The 20,582-nt window shown below is 37.8% G+C and overlaps 1 protein-coding gene across 1 annotated transcript in view; it reads right to left on the bottom strand.

Annotated features, from left to right (window-relative positions):
• NR2E1 (nuclear receptor subfamily 2 group E member 1) overlaps nucleotides 1-18,387 on the bottom strand; it is a 43,689-nt gene extending 25,302 nt beyond the window's left edge. The window contains exons 1-2 of the mRNA XM_075200635.1: nucleotides 17,865-18,387; nucleotides 6,036-6,181 (exon numbers count right to left, since the gene is read on the bottom strand). Coding sequence (XP_075056736.1) covers nucleotides 6,036-6,181; nucleotides 17,865-17,889 — 171 coding nt within the window. The 5' untranslated portion in view covers nucleotides 17,890-18,387. The remainder of the gene's footprint in view (nucleotides 1-6,035; nucleotides 6,182-17,864) is intronic.
• Nucleotides 18,388-20,582: the final 2,195 nt, after the last annotated feature.

Here is a 20,582-nt window from a genome sequence, read left to right as displayed (position 1 = left end):
AAGCAGTCTATCTAGGACAATGAGCCGCAATGATAATGAGAGCAAAGCAGGCTGTAAAGATCTGTCTGCAGGTAGATTTTCTGTGACAGCAGCAGCTCGTGTCATATGGCTCAAAGGGCTGCCATGTAAACTATATTTTTAGAAGACCCTTCTTCTTTTGGAGGGGCATATTTGAATATTTTCCCCAGAGAGCATTGCCTGAAATTCTCCCTGTCACCACTGCTTTAGTAGTGAATCTGAATATCCTATTTCATGTAAACTGTACATTTTTATGTGCATTTTACATGTTTAAATGTACTTGTCTTTTGCCTGTAATTTTTCTTAGCCTTATAAAATAGCTCTAGTGCTCTGTACTGTTTTTGGGTATTCGTAAAAACATATATTTTGTAAGACATTGCAAATTGGCATCCCTTAAACTTAACACAGTAATGTCACTATATTCATGATAATGAACAAAAAAGTTTTAATTTATTGTATTGTATTTATAAAATTGTTAGTGGCAGTGAGGTAGCAATATAGGATGGATAGCATTACTAACATCAACCGAACAAAAAAATGTATTTAATACATTATACTTTTTTTTACGACTCACAATTTACAGAGATTAAGCTTAATTTATGAGGCTCAATGATTGCACCTTTATACTGAAGTAAAGTAATACAGGTTTTATGAAGAAGACTATACACAAACATTGTATTCTATGGCAGCTTACTAAAGTAATCAGTTGTCATCTACACATTAACAACAGTGTTCACTAGTGACTAGTTCCATTGTGTATCCCTTGTTCCTTGTATCAACATATTGATACAAATAATTAAATAAGCAGCAGAAGATTATGAAGAGAAGAGAACTTCTACTGATGGAGGACCACAGTTACTAACTGCATTCACTGTGCCATGCATGTAAGGTGTGTATATGAATGCGACACATGACTGGATTGCTGTGATTTATGTCCAGTTGGGTGCTATAGTCACTAGAAATCTCCCAAAATAGCAGATTTGAATTGTCATTCCCTAGAGCTTGAAGAAGAACTCCACCCAGAACTTAAATGATACCACCTTACCTGAAGCTAGCAGTGGCTAATTTGTTGTAGGGCCATAATGCTGTTTCATTCTAAACAAAAAATGGCAAAGAACAAGCAGTGCAGGGTTCAGCAATATATGAAGGGACTGTACAGGAGCAGGGATAGGAAGTTCAAAGCTTGTGGCCAGAGATAATCCAGTTCTTCATCTTGAATTACAAAGTATGCAAACTTTTTGGGGCTCATTTAGAGTTGGATATACGGAGATAGAGTTGGATGTATGCCTGTTTTGGCGTATAATAAGCATCTTCATACTGCACATGCACACCAAAAAGTCTGTAACAATTTTTGTGCATATTGTTGACTTTCATCTCCTTACAATTGTAGAAGCATATGCTCAGCTCAATACCAATAGCATTTGCGCCAGGTGTATGTCAGGCGCAGCAGTTTTGTCATACGGACAGCATAGAGCAAGCAGAGAGATGGCATAGAAATATGGCTTGATAGTGTTAATAGAACATTCTAAAGTCATATTACCATATTTGTGCAAAGTATAATAATGTAACAAAGTGTCATATACACAAGAGAGAATAGTGTCTGTACTGTTATAAATAAATGTGCACAGGAGAGGGAAGGGGCAGGCAAGCGTAGGTAGAGTATAGTACGGTTGTGTTCACGTAAATGCAGCACAGTTAGACATGGAGGGCTGTGCAGGTATGGCGGTCAGGGGGTGTATCCCTTATGTGTGTTGGATGGTCAGTGCAAATATACGCAATGATGACGATGACTAGCAGTAGCACTAGGTAGCTGCTTCTGATTGGCTGATTATGTCTTGACCCCTCCCACTAAAATACTTAATTCCTAAGTGTGGTTGTTGTATTATATGAAGTCGTGGACATCTATTCAAATTACTTACACAAACAATAATAAAATATTTACTATTAACACTGTCAAGCCACATTTCTATGCTTTATCTCCACCTTCTGTAAAATATCCCTATGCTACCATGAAGTGTAAGTATGCACATCTGCTACGCCTAACATACACTTGGTGCAAATGCTACCGTTTTTGGCCAGATGCATTTTGAAATTATTCTGACTAAACATATGCTCGTATATGTGATTTTTTTTTTTTTAGGTTTGATACGTATGTTAAAAGTGCTAATGTGTACAACTAAATTAGCCTTAGCATGCATAGCAACGATAGTGATAACTCACATTTGCAGTGGTCACATCAATACACACAATAGAATGGTCTGTGGTACAGAATAAAATGGATGCCTCTATAGGACTGCATTTGCTTGCAGCTTTAAAGGATAAATAACCTCAGAAATTGCATGAAAAAAAATCTGCCTGAATTTACCTACTTAGAAGACACAAACACACTATGGCTGCCTTTTGACAATTATAGTTGTTAGGAATTTACTCTCCTTGGCAACATATGCAACCATGGAAATAATATGTGCAGTCCACAGTTTGTTTCCATGGTTACTTAGGTTAATTCATATGACAGTTACAGTGTTTTTGTAAGTTTTCAAAAGGGGATTTCAGGCATAGATACTAGGTATCAGGAGTTTTTGCAGTAAGTTGTAGTAGCCAGCATAGGTATATTAATTAGGTATCATCATTTTTTTAGTGAAGATACCAATAAAGTCAAGATTGCAAATACTGTTGAAAAGCTAAATTATGGGCAGGCCTTGACCTTTAAATACTTCTAAGAGTAATTTTTTTCCCCTGAACCTAGGGGTATATATACTAACCTGCAGGTTTGAAAAAGTGGAGATGTTGCCTATGGCAACCAATTAGAGTCTAGCTGTCATTTTGTAGAATCTACTAAATAAATGAGAGCTAGAAACTGATTGGTTGCTATAGGCAACATCTGCACTTTTTCAAACCCGCAGTTTAGTAAATATACCCCCTAGTACGCTAAAAATATTTAGGACCTCATTTAGAGTCAGACGCAAAGTCCGTTTTAGGCGCAGCCAATAAAAAAACACTATGACGCATGTGCAGAAAGCATCAAATCCGCCTGCTTCTTGTACGCAATTAACACTTGCGACAGCTTGCGACTCACTATGAGAGAATGCGAGAAACATGGATTTGTAAAGGCGTGACCATGTAAATACATCCTAGTCGCAGTGAGGCGCAGACGCAACACACGTCAAAACAGGGCTAAAGCTGTGCGGCAGGGATTAGGTGGCGCAAGCGCTAGCTAGCTGCAGAAACTGCTCACAGCTCGATAGGGTATTAAGAGTGGGACACAACTGGATTTGCTTGCCACCCTACCAAGCTGCGGTACACTCCCATTCCTACACTTCTTAAACGAACTTTGCGTCCGACTGTAAATGAGGTCCTTACTGTTTTGGCAAAAAAGTGAATCACACTTTTTAATGAAAGTAACTCACATATAGTCATCTGGTGAGGGTTAATGGCAGCATTAATAAAACTGGTAATGTAATACATTTTGGTGATATACTGCTCAAAGCACCCCCTGCGACTCACAGCAATACTGGGACGTGGCTTACTGGGTGTTAGATTTATATACAGGGAAATTAAAACAAATTAGAGCTGTTTTAGAACAAGTGCAAGGTGCATGTTTTGGGGGGCAGTTATTTAAAGAAAAGAGAAAGAAAAAAAAAACCCTATTATTCATTAAAGTAATGTCGATACTGTTTTTCAATTTGAACTGCTCTTTTTCCTGTGCATCAGATTTTTATGTTTCCTGGGAATGTTTATAAAGCCATATTTTAAAAAGGTGTGACGTGAGTCAGTGGACAAGTTTTCATTCCGCTACTCCTTTTGTATAGCCACTTGTGGAAATGAAAAGCTGACAATCATATCATGTTGGGGGGTTTTTCACTATTTATTACATTCAATGCACCTGAAACATGAGAAAAACATATCAAATTTAAAGAAAAGCTCAAAGCTCTGAGTACATGTATAACACAGCTTACTGCAAGCAGCCCGGTACTATTGTGCTGAGGTTATTTGTCGATGTCTCCTGGGAGATGCACAAGACAAAGAACTTTGTTAAACACTTTTTTTGTTAGTATTGTGTAGTGTTTATCCCTGTATGTATTGCCATTGGCTTTGTGGTTATTTTTTTTTCCATCATTTTGACTACTTGTAAAACTACAATTGGATCTTATGGCCTTTTCAAGTACTGTGAAAATTTGATATGAAGATTTGTTGTTTGCCGTGAGAAAGTCTAAAAGTTGTTTAGGTAAATCAAGAAGGTATTACAAATATTGAAATGAATACCTGAAATGAACAGGATTAGGGTAAAACATGTTTTGCTATTTTATAGCACAAGTAGTAATGTACTGCCTCTCATTTTACCAGAGCAGCTTAGTTTACTAGCCGAATAGATGACCTGTTCCCAACTTGTCTCCCATTCACTAAAATTAATGTTGCTCTAGGCATTAGAAAAGCAATCTCACTTTAGCACTACACTGGGTCTACAGCTTGGAATCTTAGTTTAGTAGAATACTGTTTTCTAACTGGTTGAATGAAGTAGTTTATATCTCCCATTTCTTTAACAGCCATTAAAAACTGAGTCCCATTGTCAACAGAATAAGACAACAACATAGAGCCTCATGTAGAATTGGATGCAGACGGAAATTGCAACCAAAAAAATCAACCATAACCGTAACTAGTGATTTGGGCAAGTAGAGCATTATACACTGAAAACGCTATTAACATCGAACTCTACAGGAACCCCTTAGTTCTCATTATATAATGCTCATGGTTATCATCTAGATAACTCTTCACACTTTCACTATTGTATGGACATGCCCAGATGTCATGGATTGTGCACCACAATCAAAGCCTTAGCTCACCATAACCATGTCCGCACCACAGCCTATATACATAAAATAAGTCATTAGAAATAATTTAGTCCTTGTACAGCCCCAAATGTTTTAATCTAAACAAGCCCATCCGCCACTCACGCCCTGTTCCCCCATCTTGTGGCCTTTCCACAAAATCTTGGTCTGTTTCTGGCAGAAGAAGTGGCAGAGATAGACACCAAAAGATGAAGGTTTGGTTAAATACTTAATATCATGCAACAAATTTTGTTAAATAAATAATATGTACACATGATTTGAGAAAGAAACATATACAGTATGTGTTAAACTAGATTAGCATTAGTTGAATATATTAGTCTTCTAATATAATCTTGTGTTATTATGCCGACCACTTTGATGTAGCAGGAAATTGCCCTTTATGGCAGTGTGTATGGAGAACGTGATGCCGAAATTGATTCTATCAAAATCAATTATCTATAAAAGTATCATTATCAAGCAACTTGTTTAATACAGTTAGTGGTCATTTTCCATGGCCACTAACTAGCCCCACTGGCCACATGACCCAGGAAGAATATACAGCACCTGTGAAATATATTACACAAACTTAGGTAAATATATACCTTACATGTTACTCACAGGCTGGGATATAAACATATCAATCTTATAAAACAACCAGGTGATTGACCAATACAATGTGAGGGGCAGTTACGGGAAATGGTGCATAGTTACCTATTCAAAAAACTTGTTCTAGGCCATACCAACCAATCAGTTTTTGTATTTTTTCTCAGACATTTTAAAACTTAAAATCAAACATGTAAGTAGATTAGAGTTGCAACTACTTTTTTGCACATTTCCCTGTGTATCTATTTTTGTAAATATGTATGTCAGAAAACATTCCAAAGAGAACTAAAAGCAGCGATGTCCTGACCTGTATTCACTCACTAAAGAAAGATCAACCTCTATCATTTGTGGGTAATCAATAGCACTGAAGAACTAAGCAGTAGTAGTAGTAGATTGTTTTTAAGGCAAATGCAGAACAAGCAGTTTATACAATTCATAACTCATTTTTCAGGTCTGTGCATAACTTTCAAGTATGCATTTATTACATACATTTTTATTAAAACAGTGATAGTTCCCCTTCAAATGTATAGACCTGTCAGCATTAGAAAGCAGATCCATTTAATCTGTTATAATATGATAAATACTGACCTGATTTCCAGATTTGCATACATAAGTTCTGTTCCTCCGTATGCTTCTCTTGAAGAACCCAGAACACCCATCACAAGCATAAACTCCATAATGTTTGCCAGAGCTGCGGTCACCGCAAACTTTACAAGGGATGTCCAAGATACGACCTATAGGCAGTTACAGTTTTCAAGTCAGTCAAATTTTATACACATACAGTTATCTACAAAAAAGATTGGAATCCCCGACATAGGCCACCAAAACAGCTGCTAGTGTTAAGGATATTAGATTCAATATTAAAAGTTCATTGTTAAAAAAATAATCCTAAACCCCAAATATTCCTAAATGATGGGGCTGTGGTTGTTATCTCTGTAGCTTTTCAATACTTTTCACTGTACTACTGCATTATCACTAATTAATAAATAATACTGTCTACATCAATTTTTCTCACACTTTTGATACCACGTATTCCTTTATAACTGCTACTGTCTACTACTACTAATGTGTGGCATAATATCCCAAATACTGTCTTTAGTGCGTTCATTTATTTAAGTTATACAGTGCATCTGGAATGTATTCACAGCACTTCACTTTTTCAACATTTTGTTATGTTACAGCCTTATTCCAAAATGGAATACATTCCTTTTTTCCCCTCAAAATTCTACACACAATATCCCATAATTACAGCGTGAAAAAGTCTTTTTGAGATTTTTGCAAATTTTTTAAAAATAAAAACCTAAGAAATCACATGTACATAAGTATTCACAGCCTTTGCCATGAAGCTCAAAATTGAGCTCAGGTGCATCCTGTTCCCACTGATCATCCTTGAGATGTTCCTACAGCTTCATTGGAGTCCACCTGTGGTGAATTCAGCTGATTAGACATGATTTGCAGAGGCACACACCTGTCTATATAAGGTCCCACACATGGCAGTGCATGTCAGAGCACAAACCAAGCATGAAGTCAAAGGAATTGTCTGTAGACCTCAGAGAGAGGATTGTCTTGTGGCACAAATCTGGGGAAGGGTACAGAAAAATATCTGCTTCTTTGAAGGTCCCAATGAGCACAGTGGCCTCCATCATCCGTAAATAGAAAAAGTTCAGAACCACCAGGAGTCTTCCTAGAGCTGGCCGGCTGTCTAAACTGAGCGATCGAGGGAGAAGGGCCCTAGTCAGGGAGGTGACCAAGAACCTGATTGTCACTCTGTCAGAGCTACAGCATTCCTCTGTGGAGAGAGGAGAACCTTCCAGAAGGACAACCATCTCTACAGCAATCCACCAATCAGGCCTGTATGGTAGAGTGGCCAGACGGAAGTCACTCCTTAGTAAAAAGCACATGGCAGGTCGCCTGAAGTTTGCCAAAATGCACCTGAAGGACTCTCAGACTATGAGAAACAAAATTCTCTGGTCTGAGGAGACAAAGATTGAACTCTTTGGTGTGAATGCCAGGCGTCATGTTTGGAGGAACCCAGGCACCGCTCATCACCAGGCCAATACCATCCCTACAGTGAAGCATGGTGGTGGCAGCATCATGCTGTGGGGATGTTTTTCAGCGACAGGAACTGGGAGACTAGTTAAGATAGAGGGAAAGATAAATGCAGCAATGTACAGAGACATCCTGGATGAAAACCTGCTCCAGAGCACTCTTGACCTCAGACTGGGGCGACGGTTTAACTTTCAGCAGGACAACGACCCTAAGCACAATATATCAAAGGAGTGGCTTCAGGACAACTCTGTGAATGTCCTTGAGTGGCCCAGCCAGAGTCCAGATTTGAATCCGATTACATCTCTGGATAGATCTGAAAATGGCTGTGCACCAACGCTTCCATGGAGCTTGAGAGGTGCTGCAAAAAGCAATGGGCAAAACTGCCCAAAGATAGGTGTGCCAAGCTTGTGGCATCATATTCAACAAGACTTGAGGCTGTAATTTTTGCCAAAGGTGCATCAACAAAGCATTGAGCAAAGGCTGTGAATACTTATGTACATGTGATTTCTTATTTTTTTATTTTTAATAAATTTGCAAAAATCTTCTCCAAAAATTTTTCACGTTGTCATTATGGGGTATTGTCATTATGGGGTGTTGTGTGTAGAATTTTGAGGGGAAAAAAAATAATTTATTGCATTTTGGAATAAGGTTGTAACATAACAAAATTTGTAAAAAGTGAAGCACTGTGAATACTTTACGGATGTTCTGCACTTTATTGTGTTTTAATATGTACCAAGCAGTGCACGTACTGCAGATTAAGAGAGCCTGGTATAGTACTAACCTGAGTCAGGGTTACTGAGTGAATGAAGCAAGCAACTACAACTATGACTGACTTCTGTGCAAATTCCTTCTATAGATAAAGGAAACTTGCTCAAACAACATTTCTAAATCAATAAAAAAAAGAGTGAAAACACTAACATATGTTTTTATTTTTAATTTTGTGTTTATTATTATTATTAGGGGACATTAGTCTATATTTGAAAGTATAAGACATAAAAATTACCTATATAATACTATCATAACACTCTACAGTTTTGGCTGCTGTAAGATTGTGTTTTTATTTTATCAATTTTGACATAGGGACTTAGAATGAACATTGTTTTAACTTTTCTTTTGTACTTTTACCCCCACTAAACAAGTTAGAAATTTGAATCAATCTTCTTTTGGTCACTCAGTACTTGGCAAAAAAATCCATTGATTAAAGTTGCACAATGTACAATAAAATGTTGTCTATGGGTTTAGCAGAAGCTTGCTGTGGAATACTAGACCATTTAGTACAAGGATCCTGGAAAATGTGTCCAAAGCTGTCATCTGATGCATTTATATAGAGCTCTTATGCTAATACTACATGTGATTTATGTATGGACTTCACGAGACACTCAGGAACTGGTGTATTTTGAGAGGCTGGTAGTACTTAAGATACTGGGACACATGGTTTGGGTGGTTGCCCTTTTGAAATAACCATCCCAGCAGCATATTCTTCCTAGAATGCATAATTACGTTTCTTGTTTACAGTATACTATTGTAAAAGAACAGTTTACATTTCCCTCATTATGAACGAATGTTGCAACTCTAATAAGTATCCCAAGGCCAATCCAGTACATGATCAGTGCCATGTGAATGCCTCATAGCAAACGTTCATTCACAGAATATGGATTTATTCCTCCACAACAGCTCAGCTTTAATGTATACCTTATATAAGGTATTGATTCCAGTTCAGCCTTCCAATTCTTAGTGCTTATTACTGCACTCCTCTATCAGTTCTGATTTAAAACATTTAGGGCCTCATGTAGAGTTGAATGCAAATTGTGCTAAAAATGCATATAAAAAAAAGCCAAGTTTTGCACGGCTATTTTAAGCTGGATGCATAAATATTGTTAAAACAATGTGGAAATTTAGCAAACTTTCTTAATAAATTAAATACAGTATTTAGTGATTTTAGTATATTAATGTGACCATTTCTTCTTTTCTTCCATGAGCTGGATGCATCTTAGCTGATCGTCATCATTATCAGTTTGTAACTTACACCAGTGATCAAACACCCACAAGTTTCCTATCTCCTGCTAGGTGCATGTGCATCTCAGTCTACATAAGTCACCTTTCTTAGCCATTTAAGTATCCGGGTTAGAAGCAGGGGCGGACCCAGACATTTGTCCTACCCCGGGCGATTTTAGGGGGGCGATTTAGGCCCCGCCCCTTTCTGTGTTCTAAGGCTGCCGGCGGCTGCACAGTATGTTCAGGTCCGTTCAGCAGTGAAAGTGTGCTGTCCCGCTGCTCTGATTGTGTTTAAAACACAATCAGAGCAGCCGGGCAGCATACTGTCACTGTTGAACGGACCTGCACAGTGTGCAGCTGTCGGCAGCAAGCCCCTGGTAGGGGGGGGCGATCGCCCCGATCGCTCCCCCCTGGATCCGCCACTGGTTAGAAGTGTGCATTGCATATGGTATGGAAGAGGATTAGGGATGGCCACTGCTCAGCAAGCTGACACATAGAGTAAGTACCCACAAACTCAGGAGTATGGATTTCCTGCCCAGCTGCGCTGACAGCTCTCTCCTAAGCAAGCTGTCAATGATGCAGGAGCGCACGCAGGATTGTTAGGGGGGGTTTCCTCCCCACTGAAAGAAAAAACAAAACAAAAAAAAAACAGCCAGAGAGCTGCTGCGCATGCGCCCGTTTCGACAGCATTGTACTATACAACAGCCGCGGCGCTGTCAAAGAACCGTCCGCGGCGGTGCTGTATACAACACCGCCGCGGACGCTTCTTTGACAGCGCCGTGGCTGCTGTATAGTACATTGCCGTATGTAGGAGCACTTTGTTAGCGGAGGGGAGGGGTTTCTGGAGAACCAGAAACCCCCCCCTGCGTGCGACACTGTGATGGTCCCATGCCTTCATCCCGATAGGCTATTTACACTAGCATTACTTTTTGTTGTGCGGCATACAGTAAATAGGTTTGTAGCCTTCACAAACTTATTCTATGCATTCACTCTCTGGTAGCTAAAACAGCATGCAATGTTATCCCCTGCTTCCAAGCATTTAGGGCCTTCTGCAGAGCTGGACACAATTTACGCTTACGGCGTAAGTGTAAATTGTTTCCTGTAGTTTGCTTGGCATTCCAAACCGCATGGATCTAAAAATATGTGTGACTTTGAATAGTATGCAAATTGTGCAAATTTTCACAAGATAAGCTTAAAGCGCATGCTACATAACAAGTGTCTTATACGCTTTAACCATATCAATCGCTGCAGTTCTATAAGGCCGATAAATAGTAATAAATAAAACAGAGGTCCAGGGGAAAGCTGCTGCAACAGATAGAGGCGTATCTATGACTACTTCCCCCTCAGCATTGTAAGTAAGAGTGTTAACACGCCCTTACTATGCTTGCCCAGTACCAATATAATTGTAGTATAATTTATAAAGTGTAAGAGTCTTTCAAAATAATTTTTGGTAGATCGCAAAACAGAAACATTAATGACCTGGGTAAAACATATGCAATGCTGATGAGTTTTACTTTTCAGCTTCATGTGACTGGCATCTTTACAGGTGCTTCAGAAATGCACATTACATGGACCACCCCTACTGACATAGTCAATAGTGAAGATGTTGCCTATAGCAACTAATCAGATTCTCGCTGTCATTTTATAAAATGTACTAAATAAATGATAACTAGAATCTGATTGGTTGCTGGAGCTAACATCTCCCCTTTTTCAAACCCACAATTTAGTAAATATACCCCCAGGTGTGCGCTTAAACCTGCAGAAGCAACATATTGTACAGTGCGGATTCTGATATCCATCTACAAATACAGTGTAAGTGATAACTCTTTTATGTTGTAATGTAAGCAGCTGGGTCATCTCAGTCAAAATTACAGAACCACTCATCGGGAATATGCAACATTAAGACCTGGTATTCTAGCTTTTGACTAATAGTCTGAGAAATCATTAGGCTAGATTTATAATTTGAGTCTGGAATATTTCACTCAACAAACCAATTAGAAAAATGCATGGTGAATCAAGCACATTAAGCAATGTTCCAATAAAGATACCAGCTATCCTGTTACCACTTTTTCAGTTTATAATGAATGAGCATAAAAGTCACACACACAGTAGGTTGTGTTGATCATATGTATATAAGTATGCATACCCCTACTTTGAAAGGACAATCAACAGAGTTTGTAGAATGGGGGTAAATAATCATGATGAAAACATGACTGGGTAGATAGGGGACACAATTTAGTGGATCTTGATGTTGGGGCATGGCTTATTGTGTCCAGTGTATTCCTTGTTAAATGTTGGTTTGTATGTTTGTAGTAGAAGAAATAGCCACCTTTTGTTCCCTTTATGCATTAATAGTATATCGATAGCTACTGCTATAATTGTGCCTAAGTTGAAGGTACCTAATTTAAATATATATATTTTTATTACTATTATATATCAGACTAGACTGTACACGTTTCATTATTGTGCTCATCATCATTATGTTCATGCAGATACTACACCCTCAGAAACCTATCCTAAAATGTGCTCACTACTTGTCTTGTTCATTTGAATTTTTTTGTTAGTTCAGAAAACACCTTGGGGTATGCTGCAAATATATTGGGTTATGTTCTGTTTGTGTGTTCTAACTGGAGCTGGTAAATCAACTCCTGCTAGATTGGAATAAAAACAGATATTACACATTTATTTGTACTAGTGAGACCTAAGGTGGGTCTTCTCACACTGCTTAATCGCCGAGGTTTGCCTGGAAGCATGAGTAAGAAGCGGAGTTCTATTGAATGCTGGGGAGCTGTGTTTTTGCGATCAGGAAACTTTCACTTTGTCAAGTCCGTGGTGTTTCCAAGCTGTCATTCATAGCCCTGCTTCAGGTATATAAGCCATATCTAGCCACTGTAAATGCACGACGATTAGACTTTGTTTGGATAACCTTCTTACTGATATAATCTAATACATACAATTCCAAATAAACAGTATTTTATTATTATTTATTTTTTATTTTTTTACAAACAAGCTGTAAGACAGAACATATATTGCATGTATCAATCCTATATTTTGTATGCTGTTTTCAGATTGGCAGCAGTAGTGATGAACAGAAAACTGTTTTTAAATGCTAATTACTGTAGGTAGCAACAGAATACATTTCATTAATACATGTCTGAATATATTAAAATGGATCATGTACTTTGTTCTGTGGTTTATTGCAAGGTATTTGTTTCGTTCAAATAACTCATTGCTAAGTATAATGCTGCTTGTTAATATGTGTAACTTTTATAGACTGTTTTCTGTTACACCCCACCTTGTATTCAGCTTGAGAGAACCATTAATGAGACAAGACAGCGCAACATTTTTGTTAATATATATACTTACCTGAATGTAGCAGAATATCATCTAGACTAGAGTTGCTTAATCTTTTTTGAAACCACAAATACCTCTATGAAAATCATCATAAAACAACCAATGGCAATTTTTCCAGATTTACATACACTGAGAATTATATCATTGGCTTTAAAATGGTCAAGTGATTGACAAGTAAGGAGGGGAAAGAGCGGTCATTTATTATTTACCAGGCTCCTATTTCTGTTCATCATTACAGACATTGGATGGGGATATTGTTATCAGATGTGCATTTACTGAAGAAATGCAATGTGCTGTAACCGACTTTGTCTAACTTGAATTAGACTAATGAAAGCTAATTGCTGATTCGTTGATAAGCGCACCCTGCACATTTACACTTTTTCAGTCTTATTAGTAAATAATCCTCAATTTGGTCAGTTGAGGGCACTAGACAGGAATCCAGCACATAATTTCTCCTGATTTTCTCCACTTGAAGTCAGCATTATATTTATTCTGTGGATGAACACCTTGGTGCAGCTCAAATGGATCCTCTAAAATCTAAATCAATTTGACAATTTTGTGATTAACAGTAAATTGAAGTAGATTTTTTACACAGGTTGCTCTAGGAAGTAAGTAACTTATACAATAAATAGGCTTTCTCCGCAAATAAGCCGTTAGTGCATATGTACACATGTATTTTGCTGCTAATTATATCACTGCTTAAATGTTAGGGGTTTCTTGTTTTGTGTGATATTTTATTACCAACATACATTCTGCATTAAAGGGAAATGATCACTGAAGTGATAAGCGTCAAGATCACTGTCCAAATTGACCACACATGTAGGTAGCCCAATTGGACGAGAACCAGCTGAACTTCATACCCAGTGGCCTTGCCACTACTGCTGCCATTGGGGCCTCTTGGCGAGGTCATAAGATGATTGATGGACAGGCCAGTCTTCTTCCAACCACACTTATCAGCATGCATCCTATTCTTTTCAACAGGTTCATTATTATGCATGATGGTTGTTTCCTGAGTACACTCCTACGTAAGCATAAAAAAGTGCCACAATATTCTGATGTGGTGTAGGGTGAGCTCTACTGTATTGTTGTTCTTTTGATGTCAGAACAAGTCTAGTTAATTAGAAAATCAATCAAATCTTCTCCTCTGCATGCTGCAATATCTCTATGAACTATATAAATAAATGATGATGATGATGACAATGACCACCCATCCCACATGACTTACTGATTTAAAAAACTGTCTTGTTTCCAGTTATCTATGCCGCATCCTATTGTACATATATTAATTATATGATTTTATATATATATATATATATATATATATATATATATATATATATAAATAAATAAATATATATATATATATATATATATATATATATATATATATATATATATATATATATATATATATATATAGTCTTACCAACTTAAATATTAGCCCATTTGCCTACAGGGCGATGGGTACAAATACAGATTATTCCTACACTCTTTACTCTGCAAATAACCCATATGCATCATTTGACATTACCCTACCCGTGATACTCCATCAGTAAGTAGGAATAGGTGAACAACCAGAGTATCTCACTATGATAATTTTATCGAAGTAAAGATGTTTAAAATAGTTGTTATTTTGTGTATTTTGGAATATACTGCCATTTGGAAGAAATGAGGTGCAGCTTCATATAGGAAAAAAAAAGCACACAACTTCAAAACAATAATATTCAGCTATTTATTAACTGATCTTGATCATTGTATTTTTGTAAAGATTTAAATTCAGATATTGAATATCTATATGTAAAAAAACTAAATAAGTGTTTGGAAATATACAAAAAGTTCACCTGGTATTTTTTAATGGTACATGTATATCTTTCCATGAATTGCCAGATATAAACAATATTTATGTATATAAAATATAAAGTATTTATAAATTAAATCGTATAATTCGTTCTTTACGATTGCCATTCTTTTTGCCAACTACTGCATGTTACGGCTATTAAGGAGCAGTAGAGGCAGTATAAAGAAATGAGTCATTATTACAATGAGGTGGAATTGACGAATCTTTAATGAGCTGTGATATTACTTCGAAATACCGGCTTATGTGCAAGGTAATACATCAATTACCCACTTTGTTTTTAAACAGGGCAAATGTGTACAAATCATTACAACGCTAGGAAACACGGAGTAGTCAACAAACCGCATACCTTCTGCATTGCAATGTACAATATTTCAGAGTGAAAATAATTGTAGAATATTAAGAATATTAATATCTGCGCTCCTATGGTAATTATACATATTCTCCTTTGTACCAACCTTTCCCTTTGCCTTTCTATGAAACAAAACACATCATGCGCAGAAAAATAACTCCTTGTTATCTGGTGACAGTGCTGAAATAGTATAAGGTGTTTTACAACTGGATACAAACAGATATAACACCAGAACAACTCATCAATAGCAGGAAAACTATTTGCTGTTTCATCGTTATATGAGTGCCATCCTACGTTTATAAGACTTTGGGGAACCAAAAAGTAAATAACGGTGTTTAATGTACTACAGTGTCTATTGCTGATCATTTAAGACACAGATGCCTTTCAGCCGCGTAAAGTTGTTTTGTTAATCAAGTAATTTACATATGACTGATATGAACACAGATTGGATGAACTGGTGACCCGCAATAGTTGGTCTTATTAAGGAGATTTCTATGCATGAGGTGATGTGAAGGACGCTTGATTATTCATATACACAAGTAAAGTACTATAGATAAGACTACTAACATCTAGAACTAACGCAAAAAGATTGTCTGACACATCGTAACGGTGTGTACAATATTTGAGAGAGGATGGAGGGGGCATACAAGAGTTGGAGGGCCAAGCATTAGAGATATGTTTCCAAAGGGCCATGGAATGAAGAGTAGACCTTTCCCTCCGACAGGGACTAAGACAATTCCCAAAGTAAGACAAGGGGGACATTAGATAAAGTGTTAACTTAATGATTTCCCCATTGAATTTCGTTTGACTGTCTCCAACCAGCACAAGCTGCCACATCTCCAGCTAAATGAAACTCGACAGCTGCTATATACAACAGGGCTAGGGGGAAGAGGGATTAAGCCTGGGTGGGAGCGAAGGGGGGCTGTGAAGTTACTTAATAGAAACTTTCATACCATTAATATCAGTCAAAATGTTCATATCAAAGCAAAATGACTATGGGCAGGTTAAATGTACAGGTTTACAGTTAGGATATCTCTTAAGAATGGAGAGCAGAAATTGATTTGTTTTCTTTATATTCATGTGTAATTACAAGGTCTTTTTGCCACCTACCTATTGATTCACCAGTGACCCGTCAAAAAGAGTAGCATGGGAATTCTGGTATCACACAATGCTAACAGGGAGAGCACTCACCCCCCTCCTTCAGGCTTAACTTCCAGTGATACAAACTCCACCTTCTGAACCCCACACTCACACTACATCATTACTGCTGGTACGTTATGGAACGTCACAGCACACTCAGGACCCTGCAACTGAAATGATTATATGCCTGGGATAGCACTGACACCAGGCCATGTTGACAGCAGTCACAGTTATTAGAAATGTCACCACGATACAGTGGTTGTAGTAAGAACAGTGAGGGATTGGATAAGTGATTCCAAAACATCACACCTTATGCTCGGGGCCCTGACAGTTATTATTTAGGTATGTGTATGAAAAAACAATCAAATGCATAATACATCATAATATGGACGCAGTGGTAACCTAACATAGGGTTAATGGGGACAACTGATTAATTAGTGTTGGAGTAGTCCTGTGTTTGAGCAACATCTCTTCCTCCAGGCAGTCTGGACTTGACAGTACAACGAGAGAAAACAGATTTTTATTGAACTGGGAAACCGTTTTTAACATCCCGCAGCAGGGGTGCTTTGGGACTTTTTGTGTGTTATAATTGCTTAAAGATATATGGCAGCTTAGATTACTGTAATTACCATCAGAGGCTGTTGAAAGAAGTTAGTCTGGGTCTAAAGGACTGCTGTTTGGGTTCTTATTACCACCCAGGCAGAGATCAGTTCACATAGCTATACACTCATCCAGCCAGCGTCAATGGCTCTGTACCATGGCATACACTAATTACTCAATGCACCTGTGTATAGTCTAATTATTTGCTAACAATATTTTATAATAAATAGAATGTTACGCAACATTCGCTTGGCAATCCTATCGCATCTATCTCATGTCTATCTTAATCTATCTATCTATCTATCTATCTATCTATCTATCTATATATCTATCTATCTAATATTCAGTCACACATCAAGTCACACTTCAAAATGCATTTTATTATTATTTCTTTCTTACTTAAAATAAACCGCTTTATTCGGCATTGAAGTTATCAAGAAAGTTAAAGTATGCAATATAATCCTTATTTCACTAACACCAGTGTCCAGATAAACTTTGCACAGGATTAGCAGCAACGTTTGCAATAAACAATTAGCCACACAGAGACCTTCCCAGTGCTAAAGTGCCTAGATTCAGGATTAAGAGGAATGTGACTTTAAAGTTGTTTTTTCATCCCTCGTTTCTAGGATTGTTTGCTGTAATTAGTGATGCCGTGTGCAATAGACTGAATTTAAATCGGCTTTCAGTTCATTATGTGACCAGTTTTAAACTCTTTCCTTATTCTTCAGAAAGCATAACACAAATAACAAGTCAGAACAAAAGTGTGAAACAAACTGATTGTGAGAAAGTTTGAAAAACATTTACAGAACGACCTGTCATTTATAATATACCATGGTATAGGATAATTTAATAATAAATGTACTTATTGCATTGAAAATTTGCTATCTCTGTGTAATGACAAATACTTGATACTTTGTTTGCCAGAAATGGAAAAATATATTTAATTGCCCCAAAAAGAGCTTTGATGCATATATTACAACTCAGCATGCGCTGTTAATAATGAATGGTTCTAAACTGCCATTGCCCTCATACTTGTCTTCAGAACACAGGAGAATGAATGTCTGTTACCCACTTGTTGATCCTGTAGATTTGCTCATCCTGTATTTGCAGAAGGTCCTGATGAGGTCCTGTGACAGGTGCACTCCAGAGCTCACTGCTGTCGCCGCCGGGCCAATCCAAGCATCCTCGCACAATGGCTTTTACTTGAAAAAGCAATAAAAACTTTCACAAGAAAAAAAAGTCTAATGGTTGTAAAAATCTTCTCTTTTCCTGGTCCTTCACTCTACAAAATATTCCCAGCGCAAAATAGAAAAAAAAAATAGACTGACTTCTTGGACTCAAGCAATTGTTGATAATGTCACTGACTGCAAAAACCAGCCTTTATTTCCGAAGATATACTTGCAAGTGTCTGTGTAGGCTTACAGCTAGGTGGGTGTAGGAGCAGAGAGTTACACACTAGGCAATGTCTGGCTCTGTGGAGAGAAGCCAGGCTTTACTGAAGTTCGGTGCACTGAGTGACTTTGTGCTTTGAGCCGCAGGCTGCAGCCTTTAGAATAAAATGGGGATAGGAGCAAGTGACAGGACACTGGGGAGGAGAGAAGTGCTCCCTGTGCCCACTCAGTGCTGCCCTGCTCTTCCCCAGACTTAGAGGAGCATGACGTCAGCCCTGCACAGGGGAGGCGATTATATTAATGAACCTCCCAGAGGAAACCCTATTCATGCAGGGCTGCTCCCTCTATCCTGACACCACGCTACCTGAATGAAACCTATCACACTGTCTCTATCCGCTCCAGGTACAGTAGTATTGTGCAGTGAGCTATGATGTACTGGGATGTGTCTTCCTGCTGCCCTCATCTCAGGCTAGGAAGTCTGTGGAGCACTTAGATTTCTCAGGTATTGTGTGACTGCCTTACTTGTCTGTGCCAGTGTGACATGTCCCCTCTGCCCGATTCTACTACACGTATCCCATTTATGTCATAGGTGGCAATATTTTAACTGGCAGCCGGTTTGCGCGTTCGTCAACTTTCTAACACATTTCACCCTGCTCACACATTTCTTTATGTGGCATTTCAATATATGTTATAGTTATCACGAACTGTGGAAAAATGAATGTACATGGGTAAGAAGAAGTTTAAGCGTGTTAGAGTCTCTTTAATACATCATATACATGCAGTACTAATGAACGGTCCAGATCTATATCTCAGTTCCTGACAGACACATCCCACCTGGTGCATCGCCCAAATGCCATGTACAACACCCAAGCTTCATATTTCCCTGCTTCCTAGTGGACATTAGCGGGAGGGAAACTTTTATACGAAGTGTTAAATTGAAACGATCAGACACTGTTACTCTCCTGCTTGTATCAAGTGCTGATCACTTACACTAACAGCCAGCTAAGCTCCCTATGTATACTCGGCGCTGTGACCTGTACTCAGACATTGATTAGCTCTGTTTATGAGTTCTGACATACATTAACATATGAGACATTGAGGCATATAGTACATATACATGTTCTACCTGTCATTTATCGGTGGCACCATAGTTGTCATGTGAACACTGCACTACTTAAAACATATACTCATGTCTGTTGCTGGCAGCGTAAGATATATCTGGATCCTGTATTGAATAAGATACTTTGTAAAATTACTCATGCTCACTTCTACAACAGAAACTATGGTTCTGGTGAGAGTAACATGAGCTATGCTCCCCAAATATAGGAATTAGTTGTAGGCCCTCATTAACAAATACTCATAAACACACATGATTGCTTAATGAAGTGGAAAGTGACTTTAGTGTAAATCAACAGCTATAATCTTGTTTATGAATAAAGTATCCTCTTGCTTTATAAAATATAGCTTACAGGGGACAGACTTGTACAAGCCTATTTTTTTTTTCTAAATAAGCTCATAGTACAGCACATTAAATGAAATGAAACCCCAATACACAGCTGTTATCACACTGTGCACATACATCGATGGGCTTCTCCGGTACTGGAATATGGCCATCGCCTTTTCTTACATAACGCCAAGTTATTGTGCAGCGATGTACCATGAACGGCAGCGCGTGATCTTTTTACTAATACACCATTATTTAAAAAGACACGTGTATTCATGTACATTAATTGCTAAACGGTTTGCACCAGATAACCTTGTCTTTTTGAACACTACAAAGTGGTAATTATAATAAAGAGTAATCTATTATAATTGTGGGAAAATAAGGACACCCCCCCTTTCACCGTTTTGTATACAAGGCATATTTTTTAGTTGTAGTTTGTACTAAATACACTTTAATAAACAAAACTTGCAATTGTACACTATTTTCTCTCTACAGAATTTTGGATTATTTACAGAAATTGACACTTTCTAAGCAATAACTTAATACTTAGCAGTAAGGGGTGCCTTGTATCGAATTCCCATTACATTTGGAAAGAGCTACAAATTCCCTTTTACTTGCACCTTTGGTGGGCACCTACATTTTTAATGGGATGTTTGTTATGTTGCTTTTTACAGCAGGTCCTACAACAAACTTTACTACTTGGTTATTCTGTCATCAGATCACCAACCCCCAGAATAATGTATTTACAAAGGATTCGTTTCCCAGAGAGCTATATCTAAATACAAGCGCTATTGATTTCAGAATGAGTAATAGTGACAAATTTCTTTTCAGACTTTAATATAATTTCACCGGTAGGGGTAAACAATTAATAACTCGAGCAGTTTCTAACTGTAGACGCTATTTTTTTTATTATAGTCTGGGTATTCGTCTAAATGTATAAATGCAGCGCAAAAAA

This window comes from Mixophyes fleayi, chromosome 3 (assembly GCF_038048845.1).
Source record: "Mixophyes fleayi isolate aMixFle1 chromosome 3, aMixFle1.hap1, whole genome shotgun sequence".
Classification (NCBI taxonomy): Eukaryota; Metazoa; Chordata; class Amphibia; order Anura; family Limnodynastidae; genus Mixophyes; species Mixophyes fleayi.
The sequence above is the reverse complement of the archived record's forward strand: the minus strand, read 5'-3'. Positions and strand labels throughout refer to the sequence as shown.